Source organism: Spodoptera frugiperda, chromosome 23 (genome assembly GCF_023101765.2).
Source record: "Spodoptera frugiperda isolate SF20-4 chromosome 23, AGI-APGP_CSIRO_Sfru_2.0, whole genome shotgun sequence".
NCBI classification, from domain to species: domain Eukaryota; kingdom Metazoa; phylum Arthropoda; class Insecta; order Lepidoptera; family Noctuidae; genus Spodoptera; species Spodoptera frugiperda.
Window position 1 is genome coordinate 12199699 of NC_064234.1, and position 23478 is coordinate 12223176.

At 34.2% G+C, this 23478-nt stretch overlaps 1 protein-coding gene across 8 annotated transcripts in view; it reads left to right on the forward strand.

Annotated features, from left to right (window-relative positions):
- The window catches only part of LOC118266652 (disintegrin and metalloproteinase domain-containing protein 11), a 432988-nt gene that overhangs the window by 54329 nt on the left and 355181 nt on the right, over positions 1–23478 (forward strand). For all 8 annotated transcript variants that reach the window (XM_050703305.1, XM_050703302.1, XM_050703304.1 and 5 more), the window contains exon 3: positions 13386–13430. In XM_050703305.1, coding sequence (XP_050559262.1) covers positions 13386–13430 — 45 coding nt within the window. The remainder of the gene's footprint in view (positions 1–13385; positions 13431–23478) is intronic.

The following is a 23478-nucleotide window of genomic DNA, read 5'->3' on the forward strand; positions in this document are numbered from 1 at the left end:
ATGAATAAAATACCCGCCCGATACCCGCACTAGTCGTGAGTGTATATTGGAAAAGGGATTACATTCTAATTAGCTGATATCTTTCATTGGAATATTAGCGCTCTTGAGGTTGATGCTGTGAGTTGTTAGACGATATGTTTTATTTTTCTAATTAGAATGGATTTGTATAGATTCTAATGGATGAAAAAGAAAAAGAAAATTGTAGAGTCTTTATGCCATCTCTTTACTTTTTTTTCAGATATGTGACATTAATATAACTTATAAATATTCGAACACATTTTCTATGGACCTTTTTAGGTCACACTATTTGCCCAAGTACTGTTCAGATTTTAATATGAAAGTAAACCATGATAAAGAAAAATGCCCTCAAAGATTTAGTCGACAATCACTAACTATAAGTATATGTCCACTTACAGTAGGTTCCTACGTAAAGTTAAACTTTACATTACTCAGCAAATTCACTCCGTACGTCGAGTGACGTGTTCCTATTAAACAATAGTTTATAAACGAATATTCAATTTCACGTTACGAAAAGTTTTTTTTTGGAAAATTGACCTAGTTTCGTGGTTCAGTACTTTTTTGACTACGTACCAGAAATGACATGTTTTGTATTGAGTTTGAAACTGAACTGTTTTTGTTATTACACACGTGTGCACTAGGTGTAAAGCTGGTTTCACTTTCTGTGTAAGTTGTAGGGAACAAATTAAAATTTTATATTGAACATGAAAAGTTTTGTTTGGGAAATTAAATTGATTCCTATGTGCAGGTAAACAAAGTACATGGTGTGTAACGAGCGCCTACGCATTTAATTATCAAAACTATTATTATATGACCCCATGACGTTTAATGTGAATTTGATGAAGAAATTGATTACACTTAGAGCATATCTTTTGTATAAATTAACATAACATGTACACCTATTTGTGTACATGTTATGTTAATATTATAACATATATCTATATATATGTATAAAATACATATATTCAACTGAGGTCCACGGGTACCACACATTCCTATTAGAATTTCTTACTGCAAACCTGTGACAGGATTTTATATTAACATTATGTATAAGATTAGAGATCGTTAGCGCTAGTGGAACTTTCTTTCGTCTTTTTTTGGAGGGGGGGGGGGAAAGTCATTTAATCAACAAAAGACTTTCCCAACTAAAAACCACCATGTCTCTACACATGCTTTTCGAGCTGCCCTGGTAACACGCTAGGCAGTCCGCAGCTCCGGACCTTATTGTCGATAAGATATTTTCCACTACAAACATTACATATTATACTCAGTACTCACCTCTTTTGTACCATAGTTCGTACATAGTAAGTGTATGTAGAAATGGCGCCTACGACATGTATTTTTATATTCTAGTTTCCTTCCCTATCGTGTGTACAAATTAAGAGCTACCAAGATATTTTGGCAGCGCTCGAAACAACATGTAGTCGTATGTGAGACGTGTTTGGCTTAAAAAGAGTATTGTTGTGTAGATTGCTTGCTTATCGTCTAAATGCGTCTTATTCTAGATAATACTTGAAAATGAAAATAAGGCTTGATTTGGTTTTTCTTATTGTAAAGAAAAAAGTTAATTAATTTTCTCCGCATGTTGTATCCATTATTAATGTATTTTTGTGTTGTATGTTAAAGTGATAATAATGCAAAGTCAACGTCAAAGCATTTATTTCAATTAATCCTAAATTAGGCACTTTTGAAACGACAAATTGAATTGTCCGTCAGTCTGTGTTCGAATGGAGAAGAAAGAGCAAAAATTCCACCTCTTTTCAAATTTAAATCACAGGACACCTTAGTTTCTCATATTTATATTACGAGAAAAGGTGTGTGTGTACACTGCATAAATATAAAATAATAAACGTAATGTTACTCAATGTCTCACGTTTGTACTCGCATCGTGAAGGGTGCCAAACAAGAGATATGAGCAGTGAGCATTTGAAAAGTACACTCAAAATACATTTTTAGCATTTCGATATAAGTTTGAGATTTGCAACCATTTGACGCACGTCCGTTGTGACTCTGATTTGCTGACAACTTGTCATTGTTCGTGATGAAAAAAAAAAAAAAAAAAAAAAAAATAAAAAAAAAAAAAAAAAAAATCAGACATTTTCCATGGACCAAAACTTTTATCAGACGCTATAAAGCTCTAAAAAATAGTGCGCCTTACAAAATTGTAATAACTATGATGATTTGTACTACTGTTTTGCATTACAGGGGCACCATATATTGCTATTACAATTTTGTAAGGCGCACTATTTTTTAGAGCTTTAAGCCGTCTGTCAAATCATCAAATCATCATAGTTTTACCAGATAATTTGCACGAACGTGATTACCATCGTGAATGTTACAAATGTGCTACTGCTTTGCCGAAAAGATATTTCTCTCCAACCTCACATATATTGCTATTACAATTTTGTAAGGCGCACTATTTTTTAGAGCTTTATAGCGTCTGATAAAAGTTTTGGTCCATGGAAAATGTGTGATTTTTTTAATATGATTTCAGAGTAATATTCTACAAAACATATATAAAAATCAGACATAAAAATTTAAGTTAAGTTAGTGTAATTTTTAGTTACCTTTCTCACCTGGTACCTGCGCAGGTGTCACTCGGCAAGCTTTACAAACATTAAGGCATTAAAAAGTACATACAAGACTACTGTAAGCCGAAGGTTAAATGCTTGTAAAAATAAGATATGTCTGACAGCTCTGGGATCTCGGACCATTAGTTGTATTAGATTTTGATATTCAAATAATAACAAATAACTGATATTTTATTTTGTTAAGAAAATATTTAGCTTAAAAGTGAAGTGTTAAATTGTTACACCTTTCCTCACGGGTCTCATACAGCTGAGGAACTAAATATTTGGCAGAGACTGGCCAGCAGTATTCCTTAACAAACCTTTAAAACTAACATCTTTATCCCACCTGCCAAGGGTGAATATTGCGACAAATTCCCTTATGTAGAAGACACCAGCCCGTACACCAACGATAGACTGCCATGGCCTATTAATCTAAGGATTAGATAAACTTTTGAGAAGTAGGTTGGTATATTATTTTACTAATAAGACATTTAAGATTACTTAGAACATAAATATGAAAAATGGTAAAATAAATTGGAATGACATTTCTTTCTGCATCATTTCAGAGATATTCGATTCATTGAAATATCAAGTGCAAAATAAAATGCTATGAACTTTGATATCTACGAAGTTGGGTTGTTGACATTTGAAAATATTTTGCATTTAAAATAACCCCAGTATTTATCTTCTAACGCAGGTTTGGTGACGTGAATAAATCTCAAGATGGCCACCGTTCTTGCATGGAATGATCTCTGCAGAGCTTTAAAATATTTATGAAGCTGTAAAATACTAACTCAGTTCATTTTTCGAAGTTAATTTAACAACATAGAGCTATGTATTAGTATTTCGGTATGGTGAAAGTGTCAATCTAACTTATAAATGTTATAGTTGTATGTTTGTTTGTCTCCGGCTTTTGTTCTACTCACTAAGCCACTGGACTCATTTCATTGAATTTCGGTACAAATAATATAAATACTTTGTAATAGTTTTTTGTTAATAGTGATTATCGTCAGTCGGAAGATATTCAATAATTTACAAAGGCCACTCTAAGATTGGAAGTCCTTATAGAAGGAACTTATGTATCTACTAATAAAACATACTATATAAACTATATAAATCGTTCATTAATTCCGCAACAAAACGCAGTACTATATTAAATTTAAAAGTTTCCACAATTAAAGGAATATAACGACAGTTTCCAGCAAAGGGAAAATAATAAAGTTTTAAGACAAGAAGCCATTTTCAATGAAGAAGTAAATCTAGGCATCTCCTTCGAGCACAATCTTCGTTCAGCTCTGAATGTAAGAGAGACTTTATTGCTGTGCCGGGTGACGTCACAGACAAACGGTTTAAATAACTGTTCCAGCAAAACTTGTCGTAACCGGTAACTATGTTTTGTGCAACATTTTAGTTTTGTCGCATTTTAGTTCGCAGTTTCGGACAAGGTGTTGCTGCTTTCGACACTAGCTTAATTGGAATTTTGTTCTGATTTTACGAATATTTTAATTGAAAAATTATGTTAAAGCAAATAGGGAAATATGTTTGTTTTAATTTGGCAGTTACAGTTACATTTTTGTCAACGATTACTATGATTTTTTAACACTTCTATTGGATTGTTCACACTTTCACTTTTGTCCTGATCAATATTGCATGGGTCTACAGGTAGTGTATCTGTCCATAACTCATTAATATTAAAGTACACTAAACAATCTCTTTGTAATTAGTTTAACTTATAAAAACGTGTATATTTTCTCCAACTTTAACATCTTGAAAGAGTCCTTAAGACACAAATATCAAAATGGCAGGAAACTTCTGTTCAGAACATATAGAATAAATTATAATAAATCACGTAATATATAAGACAACGACCACCATAGATTTACGATACAAGTTCAAAATTAAATTACCCACCAATTGAATCGAAATCGTAAACTTTCATTCCATTTAACTGATTGCGAAACGCAAGTAATTGAAACTGTCAATATTTTAATTTCAAAATTCACCTGTAGAACACAAACATTAAGTTAAATTTTAACTTAACCGTCATAACTTAACCGGGCCGTTAACTTAACGTGAGTTCGTAACTGGCTGGAAGATTGTCACTTTAATTAACTAATAAATAACTGAAGCCGCGTACAGAATTTAGTATCAAACCTTAGACAATAATTAATAAATTCCGGTTAAGGTAGCGCACACACTGTATAAGCGATAGCGATAATTAAATTAATAGGGGAATTGCGGACTAGGAATGCGATATAATTATATGTATATATAATGAAGAAGATTGAACATTAGTCGGATCAATTGTGAAATGGCGATGTGAAATAAAAAGTTTTATTTTTGAGGGGGTACAATCACTTCTCCCACATTGGGCAAGGCGAGAGGGGACGTGTCAGACTCCTACTGAAAACCACTCCATTCCTACTCCTGTTTTTCGAGCCGGAGCCCTAATAACCCGCTAGGCAGACCGCAACTCCCAATTTAATAGGTATTATATGCAACCACAGAGAACATCAAGATAAGAATAAGTTAGAAAAAGCAAGACCTAAATATACATTTAGTTAGTAGCATAACACCAACATTGTAGTAAGCTCACCAAGTAATAATTAAAAGACGCTACATAAAACTTAAGTTTTTTAAACAGTACTAAAAACGTTGGCTTCGCTTTTCTTACATTTAGAGCATAGCTGGTAATACAGGGAGGCCCTAACAAAGTAGCTTGATAAGCCTTACTCAAGAAACACTTGGAAACTTTTGTACCTGGATGAATGAATTATGTATCTTTGCATTAAGTTGGTGTACTGATTAATTTATCTCGAATATTATGGAGTATATGTAGCGACTTCTATTAAGATATTATTTTAGGGTAATGTTGACGCTGTGTCCCCATCATCCACCATGGATAATAAACCTCTACATTACCCTCCGTGACTACCCCATACTCGTAAGTTAAAATTATGGGGTAGCCCTATCTCCATGATAGAACGACAGTGACAGATGAAATATTATAGTTTAGAATAGGGTAGTTTCATGATATTCGTTTTAAAATCTGCCTGGTATATTAATTTTAAATATTAGACACGTACTTATGTTTTTCTTTTCTTACAGAAATAATACTTTCGATGTTATATTGGTTTAAAATTTCATGTGACGTCATACTTTACTACATTTTATAGAGTACCGTGACGTAGCTAGCTTCCGCTCCTAAATTTAATAGTTTTATCCGTATTGTTTACTCTTATGACAAAAAGACAAAAACGTGACTAATACTTTTTAATTATTTAACTGACAGATTAATTAGATTTTTAATTTTATTGTCATACTTTGAAACTACATAATTTTTCTAATCTAAAAAAAATCCAGTTTACAATTAGACATAGAGTTAATTATTTCAGTTTACAAAAATCTATCTAAAAGCTTTCAGTTTAAATCCTCAATGGCAGATGTAATTATAAAGCTTAATGTAAACTTAAATTACTTTTAAAGAAAACATATTAAACTAAAAAGTGGATTAAGCAAAGTATGTCAAACGTTCACATATTCAAAAGGAGGTATTTAATTTTTCATAATTACAATTTGGATTTACTAAATTGTACGAGTAATTATAAAAATATCATTAAAGCTAATTAAAAATAAAATTCAATTTGCAAAATTGGTTTTGTCCAGTAATTAAAATATTTTATATAAGTTATTAGTAACTTACTTCTAATCTTAAAGTTAAATTTAGTTTATACACCATTTGTTTTAATGATTTTGACAAACACAAACCTTTGGTGTGTGGTAAATCATATCAGACAATTATTTAATACCATTAGCGTGATTAACTTACAAATAATTACATGTTGAGAATTTTACGCCTTTGTATAATATTTCCAACCACATTACAATACACATACAAACTTTAACATTTACAGTATCCATCTCGATTTTAAAATTTGAATCGAATACAAAATATATTTGTAAGATATTTTAATAGAACTATCACAAACAGAAAATGTTATATCCAACGCAAAATGTAGTCGGACAGAAACGTAAGTTGTGAAATCTTTTGATCCTCTACACACTCGGTTTCCGTCGACAACCGTTTATAATCCGGATAATATCCGTTCCGGATGACAAGCCCCGCAAGTTTCAAACTGATTTGTCTTTAAGACAGCTTAGATTGCTCGAATTAATTGTGTGTTTAGAACTATGTGCTCCGACTGTTACATGTACACCAATTATGTAAACTGATTGTGATGGCCGATCGTGAACTAATGTTGTTTTTTGAGATCAAAATATTAGTGTTTATATATATGAGTGACGTTTTAACAGTATGTTTTTATGTCTTAAGGTAGTTAGGAGTTTAGAATGTTGGAAAGTGATATATTATGAGATACTTTTTTTCTCTGATCGTGCGGGAAAGTTGAAAATCTCACATCTTTGTCCAATGGTCACCACCATTAGTGCTTTAAATAATACCTTCTATATAATTCGGTGTATAGCTTCAGTCTAATTAACATACGTACGAGTACTGTATATTTTAACAACATCAGTTTTAATTCAATCAATGAAGTTACAATACTGGACTAGGTCAGGTCACAATAGGTAGCCTACGGTTAATAGGATAGGTGACCTACTATAAATAGGCCACTGAATGTCAGGACCTATTAACTGGATACCGTTAATTGTCAGTATCTGGAACAGCATATAAAGCCAGTTGTCACAACAAATATATACTGTAACAAACCCATCGTGGCCTGTAATGTGCTGCAAGCTATGTAGAAGCTTTACTATACCTATATATATGGATATTTATTACGTTTGACAGAATTCACCACATTCCAACCAGGAATAGAATCAGTGATACAGATTTGGCAAATGTAATTTTGCAACTGGTTTCGTAGCTTCTACTGGATAAAATGATATGTACAACAGGAGAATACAACTAGTGTGTGTTAGAGTTCCGAGTGAATAGGTTGCATTGGGTCGGCAGGCTCCATCCGGTTATCACCAGGTGAGATAATGGCTAAACATAGTTTTATTCTATTCTTTAGAATCAGGCGTTACATCGCGGAAAACCATACTACTGAAAAATATTTAATTTTAATCCCGCTACGAATAATTATAAAATAAAACTGATGATAAAGCAAAAGTGGCATGTAAGATTAAAAGTACATCATTCCAATCATTGAAAACTGACATCTATCCATATAAAAAAGAGTTTAATTTGTTTTGTGCTCGTGCTTATGTACTAGGTTTGTTCCATAGGTGGGACATTTTTTCGCTCCTTCGATACCTTTGACACCATACGTTCCAGTGAAGAGTACATTCTGCACGTGACGGGCGACAGATTTTAAACATTTTTTAGTCTTCAGTGGAAGCTGTAAATATGAAAAAATATTTTCTTTACTTAGCAAATATGAGTTTCAGCGAATCAGGGATTTAATAAATATTGAAAGATAGGATTCGCACAATGACGTTAATACATAATTTTAAAAACAAATAAAAATGTTCACTTTAACCTTCACAATCCCTTACATTCCTCCACATTCTCTTATGAAGTGCTGTCGCACCGGATAAGCTAAAGAACCTCTTGGTGGTTATAACCGGATATCCGCTTTGTAATATTCGATTTAAATGCATGCTGCGACAGCCACCTCGCCCGTATCTGTATACTAAATACTACATACGTAGCGTAGCACAGGTCAATCGAGTTACCTGCTACGCCCGCTACGCTTGCTACGCCGGCCCATCTTGTAAGCCGAATCTTTGCTACGCCGTAGCAACGATATTGTGGTACAATTTTGAGAGGATTTATGTTATTGCTATGATATGTTGTTACTAGATTGGTTTGTACAGGAATTATAGTAATGTGATTTGCTCATGTTATTGGATTGATACAAGGGTATTGATGACGTATGAGTGTAATTTAGGATTGTGGGCCAGACTTGGAATTTACACCAAGTGATCGTTTACGCAGTACTCGTCAATTATGTTTTGTGTGATTTATATAAAAAACTAAACAATTAAAGATTCAGTTTTTCTTAAATATTATTATACCAAATCCTACGATTTCACAAAAATATCCCACAAGAGACAACGATTACACGACGGATATCATTCACGTATCACATTGTAAAATCTCCTCAACCCCATGTCATAAGTGACAGAAACATATCGCCTGCCCTCAGGCCATTCGTCCCCTTTTTATACTTCCCATACAAATAAAACAACAACCCGTCTATAATATATTCCCCATTTTTAAACGACAAACGTAAGTAAGTAGCCTCTGTTTTAATGAGTATCTTGGGTTTAACAAGACAATGATTTACAACAGATTTTTTCTTAAACCTATAATAGTGTAAGTCATCGTCCGTTGTGCGTGAGTGTGACTATATACGAAGTAATGGATGATGATGTTGGATTTGATTCCGGAGTCGAGCAAAGTGCTTTTTCAAATTTCTGCCAAGTTTTCAGGACCCTCTTTACGGCAATGTACTCTCCCTCTTTATTTCGTGGCACCCATAGCATGACTGGTAAAGGTGAGCATGATGTCTGTTTTGTAAGGGTCAGTGTTGCATGATCGATTGGCTGTACGATAAAGTTTATGTGAATTGTGAAGGTTGTTGTTATTAAGTTTACAGGCTATGGGGTTACAGCTTCTTCTTATGGTGGTATGTGTGTGGTGGTATGATGTTACGACTTTATATTTGTTGTTTTAAATCTGAGAGCAACAAGCACAAGTTGTACGCACAGCTTGTGCTTGATAGATTAAACTGTTTGAGAGGTTAGAAGGTAATCATAAAGACTCTTTTTTGGTGAATCATTTAACTAAAATTTGGTTTTGTATGTTTTACTATGCACTTATTACTGTACAAGCTACTAACGTCTAGGAATGAAGAAACCATACTTTCCTTTTATTGCTAGTCTGCTTTTATCGCTTGACTCTATACGAATAAATGAAAATATAATTCTTTTTACGTATAGTCAGTACGTGAAAGTTAACTCAAAAAGTCTCATATTTGTTAAATATTTCATTAATTTTATTTTAATAAGTTATGCAAGAGAAATTATAGTTACATTAAATTAGACAAATTGTTAGTTTGATACTAAACAAAATATTTTTTAAAATTTATATTAATGTATTTGATGTTAGATAAAAACATTTTATTTTGAAACAAAATGAAAATAAATTCAGTTTGCTTTGAAACGGTCGCAGTATAATAGTTTTAATTTAGCATCGTCGCTTACGTCTGACTTCAGAAAGAGTTTCTTGTATTTTTCAGTTCCCAAAGGACCGATGTTTGGTATTTTAAACTCTTTCAGACTAAATTTGATCTGGGTAACTGAAAACTTGAGTACGTCAACAAAGAGATCGTATATTTTTATATAAAATACAAGTAAATCGCAACGTCTTGATTCTTATTTTGTAGTATCTATGTTTGTGTCCATGTATCATCCACGTAGTCAGTTAGTTGACAATTTTGTTCCGATTTTATGAATGTTGTTTTCTTTCGTGACTTGTTTCAGTAGTGACTTAAATATTATAGGAGACTGTTGTTTTTTGATGGCAATATAATATGATTATTTTGATTTCTAGAACATTAGATTTTGCATCACGACACATGCCTTAGAGAAACTGACAATTTAAAATTATGTTGGGATTGGACATAATTCTAAATTGCCATTAAGTTAAGTCTTGTATAAACTTAGTATATTACTCTACTAGCTTTTGCCCGCGACTTCGTCCGCGTGGTTGGTGGTCAAAATTAAAACGCCTTCTACCCTTTTTATTCGCTAATAAGCCTATGTTCTTTCGTTCGTCCCATTAAGTGTCTAAATACAAAGTTTCACTGTTACAACTTTAAAAATGACGAACCTCCATATTATCATTCATCCCCTATTTTTACCAACTCTCCCCTATGTTACAGCTTTAAAAATGGCGAATTTCCATATGACCATTCATCCCCTATTTTTACCCACTCTCCCCTATGTTACAGCTTTAAAAATGGCTAATTTCCATATGACCATTCATCCCCTGTTTACCCACTCTCCTATTTTTTTGCAATAAAAAGTAGTCTATGTTGTTTATTCTATCTCTGTACCAAATTTCATCAAAATGTTCGGTTTACTGGTTTAGGCGTAACGGCGTAAGCGTAACAGACAGACAGACAGAGTTACTTTCGCATTTATAATATTAAATATGAGCCGCGCGGGTACCTTACTCATAGATCTAAACACCCCTCTCCCGCACGCGCACCCCTGGCCTTGGCGACGTCCACTTCGCAACGGGCCGTGCAGCAGAAATCGTAATATTTTAATTTGACCACAACTTCAAAACCAAACGTCCAAATTTAATCATTCAAAGACCAAATATTATCAACATAAACTGTACTTATTGATGAAATAATTTATTTTGATAAGGATTAATAGCATGAGTAAAATAAACGCGTTTAAATGTAGTCCAAAAAAAAATCAAGATTTTTAAATAAAAATGTGGTTGTTGTGCCTCACTCGACATAGATAGGTATAGTGTGTCGCGGACTTTTTTGTAGATATTTATAAGATCTACAATTAATTATAACATTTTATGGTTCTATCTTTTGTAGTTTAGGCAGCGTACGCAAAATAAGTAACTTCTTTGGTTGATTTTTTTCAGTTTGTGTCCGAAAAATCCAAATATCTCACGGAACCCTATTTTTTTCAAAATAAAATATAGCCTATGTTACTCGTGGATAATGTAGCTTTTGAATGGTGAAAGAATTTTTAAAATCGGTCCAGTAGTTTTTGAGCCTATTCGTTACAACCAAACAAACAAACAAACAAAGTTTTCCTCTTTATAATATTAGTGTAGATAGTGTAGATGTAGATGTAGATAAAAATAAAACAACATTAACCGATTTAAGTCCAAAGCGATGCCGTTTCTACCCCAGTACTCGTGCCCTTTATTACATAAAGCAATTTCCATACATTACTACTTATATACTTTTATGTAAAAGGGATCAAGAGATTCGTACGTTCGTTGTATCGTTAATAATGCTAAACTAAAAGTGATTGCCAATAGCCTGGTCCCAGGAGTGCGTCTACTTTGACTTCTCAACGAACATATAAAAACTGAAAGGTATCAGAGTTTTCCTTTGAAATCCGCCTGTGGCAGGCCACCCGGAAAATTAATATGGAGTCACTCGATGCTACTACAAAATTTTGTTTCTTGCATTGATTTTTGTGCCTGTACTTTTATTTTTATGTTGAGGGTTCTTGTTTCGGTGCTGACACGTGTATCGCTTGTTGTCGAGCCAGGACTTTGCTAAGTATTTATAAGCGTAGGTACGTTTATCTTTATATCAATAAGTCCCATTCACAAATTATTATTTTATTTAGATTAAAATGTCGATTAACCAATCCAGTAGACTCATTTTTAAATAACTACGAAATTATTATATGATTTTAATAATATATTTTATAGCTATTGTACGTCAAACTTGCAAGCATGCACGAGCATGCGCCGTAATAATATGTAACACAATACTCATCTCTATCACCGACAATACAGAATATCTGTATAATACAATAACGGTAATACCATCCTATTATATTCTGTATATCATATACGATTTCACTCGTAATACCAGTCGGTGGTAACTGCAAACTGGTCAGCATTATTGCGGTTGCGTCCAACTTTCACCACACCCGATAATCTGCAAGTTTTTCCCTGCACCCCAATGTGGGTCAAGAGAAAACACGGAAGGGCGCTTTAGGATCGTTGCATACGTGCAGACGTGATGCGACAAATTCAGAACTGCTGGTGAAAATGTATTGCTGTTCATAAGTGTGATGATTAGATATTTTCAGGTGTGGTTGATAGTCACAGGGAATAAGGACAGTTTAACTTTATAATTGTTGATACAGTTCGGAAAAAAGTAGGAAGTAATGCAGTTGTGAAGCACCTGAAAATACTTAGTACGTAATTAATATCAAAATAATGACTCACAGAAAAAGATAAAACTTAAATGATGTTATGGAAGAAAATTTTTAATGTATTGAATTTTATTTAATTGTATACCAGTAATTCTCATTCAGAAGTACGTATCTACATAGACATACACATATTTGTACATACATAATAACACATAAATGAATGTAATTCCCAACACGTGAAGAATACCATAAATAACACACAAGCACAGAAATAAACGTCCACCACTTATCGAATTAGAATATTTAAACCTTAATTAACATTTACACAATTATTTTATCACACATTGCAGTCTCGCATTTGCAACCATCTTTAGCACTCACACATTCGAATTCCAACTGAGCACTGTGTTTGTGTGAGTGGATGCAATGTGTGTCGACGTGTGTGTGTGCAAGTTGTCGACATTTGTGTATGTGTTTTTGTGTTTGTGCGTGTGAGCTCTGCGGTGTATGGAGTACCGTTTGAGAGACCAACAACTGATGGATTGTTTTTCCCTCCAGACTCGTGATTCGCTTTATGTATGGACTGTTTGTGTGAATCTGACGACTGTGACTCCCTTGTGTTGTGTTATCAATTATATGGAGGTTGTGTACGGTTGTTTGTTGGGTTATTTTAGATAGCAATGTAGAGGGTGGTTTGTTTTATTATTGGCAGACTTCTCGAAATATCAGAGCTGTCGTATACGTTTTTTAAATTTATTATTCTAAATATATTTTTGAGTAATTCATATTTGGTACTCTTTAATTTTATGTATAAACTTAATATCTATTTATAGTTGTAGTCTACTTAATATCTATTTCTGTCACATTATTTACTAAGCTTTGTCTTCTTCTTTTCAGATTCATGTCTGCTTACACCAACATCATCAATGCTATCACAATCAAGTGAGTGGGAATTTGATCATAGAATCATTACTACATAATAACTAAAAACTATAAAATCTAAAGACATCTATACGACATTTTCTATACAAATACTCCGCTAATTTATGACAATTCTTGAATTAGAGTCATAGTTTTAGGGACTAAAACGTCCACTATATAAAATCTTATTTAACTTTTGAACCTATCCTCCAGGATAGCTATTGTTCATAAATACGATACACTGCCATCTATTGGATAACAGTTGTAGTTATAAGTCATATGGCAATGACATAATATCCTAGAGTCAATAGTTCAGTTAGGTCGTTGAAAGGGTTAGTTGAGTCCGTTGTGTTGATACGGTTGCTTAGATGATGTGTCATGGATATGGTGCTACGGCCTATGGCACAAAAAAGTGCATTGATTCTAATTCATAACCAAAACTTAATACGCGCCGCGACATTAAAGTGACTAGCCTGACAAGTTCGGTACATTCTAGATATCTGAAGGTAAATAAAGTAAAAAACCCTGCAACATTTTAAACTCTTACCGTTAAAGTTAGCTAAAATTTTTATAAATTATTTATTTTGTAAACGATATTTTTCAATGGAACATGTTGTTTTCAAACTGTAGTGTGTAAGGTTGCCATTTAACGGAAAGTTTATCAAACGTCCTCACTTCTCCAGTTCTCGTTTGACGAAACATTTTAAAACTGAAACAGTTGTAGTATTTCTTCTATAGCAGAAATAACTTTGTATTTCAAAAAACAATATTTTGTATTCATTTCTCTTGTTTTAATATAAATCTAGAATTAACTTTCAAACTCGTCACACACTATATTAAATGACTTGAATGAATTATTACAAAAAAAGCAATAAGTATGTCGTTTAGATTTAACGACTTATCCATAATCACACATACATCATGACTTGCACAGTTGGCGTGTTGGTTGGGTAACCCGCTGCCGCGTAACGTGTACCGGGTTCGATTTCAATGTGATCCACAAATTGTTGTTTTGGGTCTGGGTGTGATGTGTATGAGAACTTTTATGTTTGTAAACGCACCCACGATACAGGAGAAGATCCTAGTGAGGGGCAGCTATAATAAAAAATAAATTCTCAGCAAATATGCAACTTCTAACCGAACAAGATATAATTTCAAAATTACTCAAATAAACTTAAAAAATCATAGCCACGTGCACGTAACATGGCAATCAATGGATCATCCGAACTATCATCAACTAAGTTCGATTAACCAGCACATAAGTTATTCAGAGGTCTATCATCAAGCCCAGCCTCCGTCCGCTGGGACCACGCTACTTACACTTGCGTGGAACGATTAACTTAACTACGTACTTGCTCAGGAATGGTTCAAATTAAACCTTGACCAACTTCTCTTGTTGTTTACTAATATTAGTTTAAAATAGAATTATATGTTGGTATAGTGAGTTATATCACTATCTACGGTATCAAAAAGATGTAATACTTTTTTACATAATATAGCACAAGGCGGACTTAATGTCTAGGGCATTATCTCACAGTCTACTTTAGAGTGGTACAGAGACAGGACATGGACACACATTTTTATTGGAAATATATTATGTGATACCTCTCTTACCCATTTTACTTTATATATTTTTTTCCAAGGAGGTGGTCAGGAATATATGTGACTTCAAACTTATAATACGACGAGGTCATTTATCCAAAACAAGATACCAGACTATCCAGACTCCAAGTTTACTACATTTAGAACTCGTAACAAATCCTACATTAACATATCTATACAGTGTCTAGCTCCTAATACATCCGGAGAATACGGCGGCGCGTAAAAACACAAAGAAAATCATAATACAGAGAGGGATATGAGAAATATGAATATTGCGAGGGAATACTCGACCGAGCGAGGAATTTAATATATTCCACCAAGCTAATAAGTATTGGGGAAACAAGTTTTTTATTGAACGCCAGATATGAGATCGGTTGAGCAGTTGACACGTGCGTAAGGAACCAGGTTCGGTCCTTTGGAGGAGTAACGTGATTTCAAAGTAGTGTTTGAGATCTGTTTGGTGTTTAATAGGATAATTTTGTAGGAGCTGTAAAAATCCTTATGTCCATAATTTTTTTCATTGCAGGGTAAATATTTGTTCTTAAATGGAGAAGGAAAGCTCGTGACTATAACGAGTAATAAAATAATGTAGAAAGTTCGACATGTACACAAAACCCTCCACTCTAAAAACACAAATCAAATTACCCGCCCCGTCAAATATTTAAAAACTTTCCTTGAAAAAATCAAAGTAAAAATAAGGCAAGCAATATTGGCCATTATGGCTTTGAATTCAGTTAAATATTGCTTCTTAAAGACGTTACATTTTTATAAGGATGACAAACACCTAATGATGGTAGGCAAGTTTGAACGTTCACGGGTCGTCGCCTGCGAAGCGAGGATTTCGCAAAACGACCGAATTCCACCTGATTGCTGCATACACGCGAATTTTTCGTATTTACTTTAACTGTCTCGAGTAAGAAGGTGGGTCGGGTCTTAGTTCAAGGTTTTTTGTGCTTTTTCAGTCTAGGTTTTAGTAGTAATATTGTGATTGTAATCTAGAGATGTGGCAGCTTGTTTAGTGTTAGGAATTAGGTTTATTTATAAGCAAAATTTAGTTAAAATATCATTATCTGACTTTACAATTTTATTCATTATACTAAACGTATTTACGTGTATATCGTAGTAGTGTACTACGCAGCGTGCTACGCCGTAGCCAGGCTACGAATTTTGTCAATATGACCGTTCATCAAATAGGTATAACGCCAACAAAAGGTATTAGCAATATCCCCTGCTATAGACTGATGACATTTAAAAACTCGCATTTACAATGCAAAATGCGGATACACAAAATGTCATATGTTCTAAAAAAGGATTCATTCGGATAAAGGCTATTGTGTCTATATTACATGAGCCACTAGTCTCCGCGGACATTTATCAGTAACATCGACTGTCAACCATTCATCACTCGACATGCGTGTGACATGTTAAATAACTCGGCTTGTGTCGCTATGTCTAGCTGTGAATGGGCATAAATGGGACAAAATTAACGCGGGTGTCGATTGATCCTTATCATCGAATTATCATAATTGAGTTTAGTTTTCACTAAATTCTTCGATAGAATTGATTTAATAAATACTTAGGATACTGCTACTACTGGGATTTTTCCTATATTGCGGGTGTATACAATTTCACAAACACTCAGACCCGAAACAACAACATGTGGTTCACACAAAGAGGTGCTCCAATCCGTGCGAGAATCGAACCCGCTACACCTTGCGCGGACGGATGAACGCCCAACTATGCAAACTGGGAAGGAAAAGCTTGTATTTTTAATATCATACCCTTATTGAGAATGATATGACGACTAGCTACGTTTATATATACAACACCTGCTTACCTTTTGTACTAAGCGATTATGCTGACAAATGATAATTAAATTCCAAATTAATTTAATTAACACACGACACTTTCACAGCGGCTATCAATATGGTTTTAGCCGATAAATCAATTGTCAACAGAAGATTACAGAGCGAATAACACAGAGCTGTATAGCAGCATCATTTCAGTTACCATTCAATTTGCCGATATTTAAATATCATGTTCAGCGTAAATTGTTAAAAGGAGGGGTGAATATCAGCTTTATGTATTCCATGTTGCAAGTAGGGACTTGTGCGTTCGTTCAGTTTGCATTTTCATTGTGAAAATGGACAAATATTTTCAGTCGGGTGCTTACAATATTATTATATGTTTTTATCACTTCTTGTGTGTTGAGTAGTTAGTAGAATGGTTTTTGACTTTGAGATTGTGGGTTGAATTTTAGGTTGGATAGTGTTTGAACTTTTTTTGTTTTAAATGAAAGTACATGTATTCATAATGTTTTTTGATATACATTATCATGATCAGTCAAAATTGGATTTAGAACCTGAATTACTTTATTACAATGGCAATATGAACCTTTGATATTTGGTTCAGTTTTAAAATATAACTATGCACTGCAATCACAATTCAACAAAACGTTTGTTTCATTCACAAAACAAGTGAGCACTTCATATACATTTTGAATCAAAGTTACTGAAACAAAAAAATAAAACAGAGAACTGCTATTATAACTTAAAAAATAACAAGATATTTGTACAGAACAAACATTTTAAAATACTTGAAAAATAATTGTGACTTGTACGACATACAAGAAAAGGTTCATTTTATTACACCTTCCTTTATGATGCTGTAGCAACTATATCGGCTATAGGTACCGGGGCTAAGAGGCCATACTTCAAGGGGCTATTGTTGTTTATTTCCCGTACATTGTCAGCGTCCACTTGATTTGAGTTCCCTTCCTTGTGTCGCCGAAATAGCCTGCCTTTGTGTGAGCGGAGGTGTCATGGCGCAGGTATATTATAACCTTTTTGATACACCGCTTGTTGTTGCAATAAATTCTTTTGAAATGTACATTTTGGAGGTAAGATGCATGCTTTGGGTTTCTTATTCACGTTTTATGTAAAATACTTTTGGTTGTAATAATCAGAAATTGAATGAATTTTCAGAATGAGGTATTCAGACGAATATGCAGGTTAACAATGGTAGTTTTTGTATAAAAACTATTTAAAGCATTTCACAAACAATCAGAAACAGGAAATGAACCCACTCTCTCCTACTTACCGGTAAAAATTAAAAAAAAACACAATTTCTAAACCAGAGCCTCCGTTCAGCTAAGATAGAAACTCGCGATATATTTGTAATATATTGTTTCAATATAGAGCTGGTAGCAGCCGATAATTTTTCTATTACCTGCCCAATAACATGCCCTACTCCCATAAATGGTGGGGGTGTTAAAATTTTAAATTAAACCCCATTTGATATCGCAATAAAGTGCGCCATAAAGTGGAGGGTTCTGCCGGGGGTGACTTGAGACGATAAATTTACTTCGTCTCAAAAGTCGGCCAGCTTTGTGGTTGAAAGTACTCACCCAGAGTCATCTCTGCGGTTTATTAAAATTTTTATTTTTTGTTATTTCTCGCATCGGGAAATTAATATTGCTAATTGCGTTTTTACTGGCTGGAGAACAAGTTGGGTTTGGGATTTCTTGTTTTGAACTATAATTATGGTGTTGTAGATACCTAATCTACAACACACAACACGATGTCCTGTCATTTTTACATATAAAAGTATTTGTTTTGCGGTCACATCTTGCTTAAAACCAAAAGTTAGGTAACATGTTTCCCCCTTTGTTGTGTGCTATGATTAAACCCAGTATAAAACATCTCGAACTACATAAAGTACGATGTAACTACTACTATATCATTAGTATAATACCATACCTTCCTAAAGCTAAGACGCTTAGCACTTCCTAACTTCCGAACTGTAGATAAATCAGCTTCGTTTAAAATTAGTGGTAGCTAGCGGCTACAGTTACCGGCAGCGTACCACACTGCGTTAATATTAACTCCTATAGAAGTTTCATGGAAAACGCTGTTTAAAAGAAATATGGCTTCCACTGCTTTAGGCTTTAGTAAAAGAGGGGATAAAGGTTTCTTGGATAATGTCTCCTGTGTGGCAGGGTGCTGAAGTTAAGTATTTAGTTATATATGTTTGATATTCTGGACGAACAAAGTGATATATTATGGCGTTTTGTCAAATACTCCTTTAGTAGTTTTATTTGACCAATGGTTTTTAAATAGGTCCCAATCTTCCAATTCTATGTCTTACGTCCACTCAGTTGATTTTATTACATACTACAATACAAGGTTTTTCTTTTGTCTTCGGGTTTACAGTTTCATCCATTGCTTTAAACCTTAAATAGTGGAAACCGCTGTGTATTTTTTTGTACATTTATTCTTGAGACGCTGAACTAACAGATAGCAAAAGCGTTTTATATTCATCTTTTGAGCACTCAGCGCATTTTCGTCTAGCTTGTTTTATTGTCTGTTATATTTTATTGATAATTGTTAAATTTCTTTCTTTATCCTAACATAATTTCTATGTAGTTGTTTACATGAAAAGTTACATAATTATTATTCCTGTATTGTCAATTTAAACTCTATTCGAACTAGTGATTAGAAAGGTCAATGTATAATAGACTTAGTTTATTTTATAAAGTTCCTCCCACACTATGTTTTTCTCCTATGTCGTGCGTGTACAAACATACAAATCCACATGACACTGAGATCAGAAACAATTTGTGGATCACACAATGTGTTGCTCCGTGCGGGAATCAAATCAGCTACATATTGCGGGGCACCCGGTTTCCTAGCTACTGCGTCAACCATGTAGTCATTCATTATTGTAATTAAATATATCGTAACTTATGTCGACGCCATACCTATGTGGCGACACCGACAAGTAACAAGTGACAGATGTCGAACATAGACTATCGACGAGTAAATCAACGGATGACGTCACAAATATCCTGCATCGCACATATGAAGTTTACATGCGAATTAACATGGATAGAAAATCCCAACGAATAACAGTTGGGCAGAAAGCCCGCCAGGCATGATCACCTCGCCTGGTCGGAGGATCCTCCTTTTCTTAGGGAACTTTACTCTCTGTTCCCTAAAGTGGTGACCCCGACGTGATTGAAACCAACCTTCACGGAGCAGATCAGCACCGTCATCCTTATCGCCATCTCCCTCACCCATCACTTCTCCGCTGAGCGGTTAGTCGCAGCCAACCAGCATCCTCGGCCTCATCAGGGACCACCACACGCTACATCGAAGATATGCAGCCTGGTTCTTCCCTACGGCCTCATCAGCGTCTAGGCACAGCACTCTCTGCACACGGTCTGAGGACGCCTTCCTCCCGTCAACGCAGACGCCAGCCACTACGCACCTACCCTCGCAGCATCAATTCGACTCATGGGACACTGCGAGCTTCACTACTCCGACTCACTGGAGTATCACCCTGCACCGCTCACCCGACTCACTGGGCATTCAGCGGCACAGTTCCGACTCACTGGAACTAGGGACATTCAACACTGGCTCTGGCACCGCTCATACCAAGCATCGACAGCCGTCTCAACAGGAATCAAATCAACTACGCATTGCGGAGCACACGGTTGCCCAGCCACTGCGTCAGCCATGTAGTTAGTCTAAAACTTATGTCGAGGCCATACCTACATTAACTCTTCACTCTGCAATGAGTCAAGGAGCGTGACCTAATCTAACGAAGCTACTAATCTATTTTCATAAGAAAGGAGAACAACAATCGAAAGTAAACAAAAGCTAGATGTATTCTCACTAATGATTACTGAGAAACTGCCCTGTATTACACAGACATCAAGACTCAGATAATATGGCCGTTCATACTATAAAACTATAGATATTATATTTCCTAGTAAATGTTCAAGGATTGTAGAAACTAGGAATATATTAATATTGTACTATATTTCTGTATTACACTGTGGAAATAATTTCTAGGAAAATATTCTTACCAGTAATGTCAGTATCTAGGAATTATAAGTCGTATTTGTTTCAAGGATTTAAAATTCATATTATTATTTTGTTTGAGTTGTAATATTAGTATTTGTTTTGGTTTAAGGGTCCGTTGCTTTTCTCACTGATTCTATTTTTATTATTGAAAAACTGATATGGTAAATTAATGAAACGGTTAAAATTAAATCTCTCTATTCAACAAATAACTCATTTTCAAGATCTTTTCTTAATGAGTCTAATGTTAACAAAGAGTTTTAAATTCTTCTTTAATTTTATATTAGTACGTGATGGATCCAGTAGTTAAGTTATCCCTGAAGGCACTGAATTATGTAAGGAAATAGTAAAGGCTGGCAGAAACGTCACCAGGGAGCCTGTGTACCATATTAACGTTCATACATGGGCATAAGGTTTAAAATAGAACTGTTTTTTGTACGTGAATGAAAGTAAGAAGTTTTTATAAATGCTGTGCCTTTTATATTTCTGGGTTATTTAATTTTGAGATGCAAGAAACTTTTGAATTTAGACATGGGTGCTACCGTTTTTTTTTTGCTCATCAGAGGGCACAAATGCACATATCATCAGCCCATAAGTGGCCAATGGTGACCAAATGCCTTTTCTCACTCGGAGAAGGTTTGAGCATTAATCAGCACGCTTGCTCAATGCGGGTTAGCATAAATGCAGCAAGAAGTTTTATATCCAACACTGCAGTTGTCAAATATTGAATGTCCAATGGTATGATACTAGATAATTCCCTATTGGATTTAGAACGAGAGGTACACAAGCGCACTATCTGGTGAAACAAGAAGCAGAAGAAAAATACAGCAGTTCCCTTTAAATTGGGTTTCAACTGTATTTGTTTAAATATGACAAATTTCGCAAATTTAAAAATATTGAGAGTATCGTGAAGTTTCATAAAAGTAGAATTAAGTGAAAATTTTAAGTGATTAGCACTGTAATACATATGGCCGCCGTTCTAGGGAAAACCAACAAAATAATATGAATGTATGGATATTTTCATAAATAAAATAATATTATTTGATAACATTATGAGTTTTGCGAAAATTACTCAAAATAAAATAACTCTTCATTATATATACATTCATTCACTTTATGATTTTTGGAAATTAAGTTGTTCTTATTTGTATTAAATTCATGTTCTGGGAAATTCTTTGAGATCTAGTAATTATAATATTATCGTAGCGAAGTTTAAACATACATATAATATGTAGACGGTAAATAGTTCGTAATTATTCAGAGGTTTACACTGGATTCAGTGTTTGGGAAAATCTTTAACAGGACATTAGCGTAACTGAAAAAAACCTGTTTATAGGCACTACAGTACATTTACAAAAAAAATCTATCTCAGTGATATTACGCCATAAATCATCAGACATAGACTAAAATATTGATACTAAAATTTGAAACATACACATTAATGCACTCTTTTTTCTTTTAATTCTTCCTAAACATATTATATCGTAGTTGTAAATTGTGAATGAAAATATTATTAACGTCTGTTGCAAGCGTCGCCGGGGGATAGCGTACGTGCACTGTGCAGCTATCCAAATATGCATGGGGCACACTGGGGCATAGGTGAGCACCGCTCTATGCTTAGCACACACTGCATGGAAACTGCAGATTTACAGTGAAGCTAGATGATATATGAAGCTAGACTTTGGGGAATTATTGGGTATAGGTTGTTAGGTTGATGAAAAGGAGCATTTTTGTGTGTCTCGTTTTTAGACTGTCTTGTTATTCGGTGTATTATATTTAGTATGCCTTAGTTTTTATTGTGATGACCGAAAAGTTTCCAATTTAAGGGTAGCAGTTTGATCTACATGGTTTTTGTTTCCAATATCTTATAGGATAAATAGGATATTTCCAACTACTGAAAGTTTCGCTTCACTTCTCAGTTTATATTCTTCTGAAGAACCCAGAAGGGTTCTGTCTCATGTGTAACAAGATGCTTTTGGGACTTCAAAATAATTAAAAAAATCTTTTTTCAGCAATATTATAAGCTTTTTGGTAATTCTGTAAATGAAAACTTACAATACAAAATTGTTAACGAAGTTTACTGTACAGTTGTGTGGGGGAATGTTTATATTTTAAATACGTACGTTTGTATGTGTATACAGTACTTTGTATGCATGTGTGTGCTTCGGGGATTGCAGTTTGTTCGCTACAGCACCTGCGTGAAATCGTCAGCTGTTAAGTTGAAGATACAGGGAGAGAAAAACAGAATAAAATAGTTATAGAAGACTTTTTCTCTTTTGTTAGAAATTCAAATGCCTTATTTGTCGATTTTTATCTTTTCGGCAGTTCAAATTGTTCGAATAATTGCACATGTGAATGGGAGTTCTCGGATTTAATTCCTGTGTCTCCTTTTTATTTTTTACTGGAGTTTTTATAACCTCGAACAAATTCCTGGATCTGAAACAGTACAAGTGCGATTGTTCAAGATTCTCAGTAACAACACGAAGTCAGGAATTCAGTTTTGTGTTGTTCTGAAATCCTCTTTTGTATTGATAACTGGTAAAAGCATACTGTATACTGATTCGAGGAACAGTGGACGAATTCGTGTTGAAAATAATATTTCC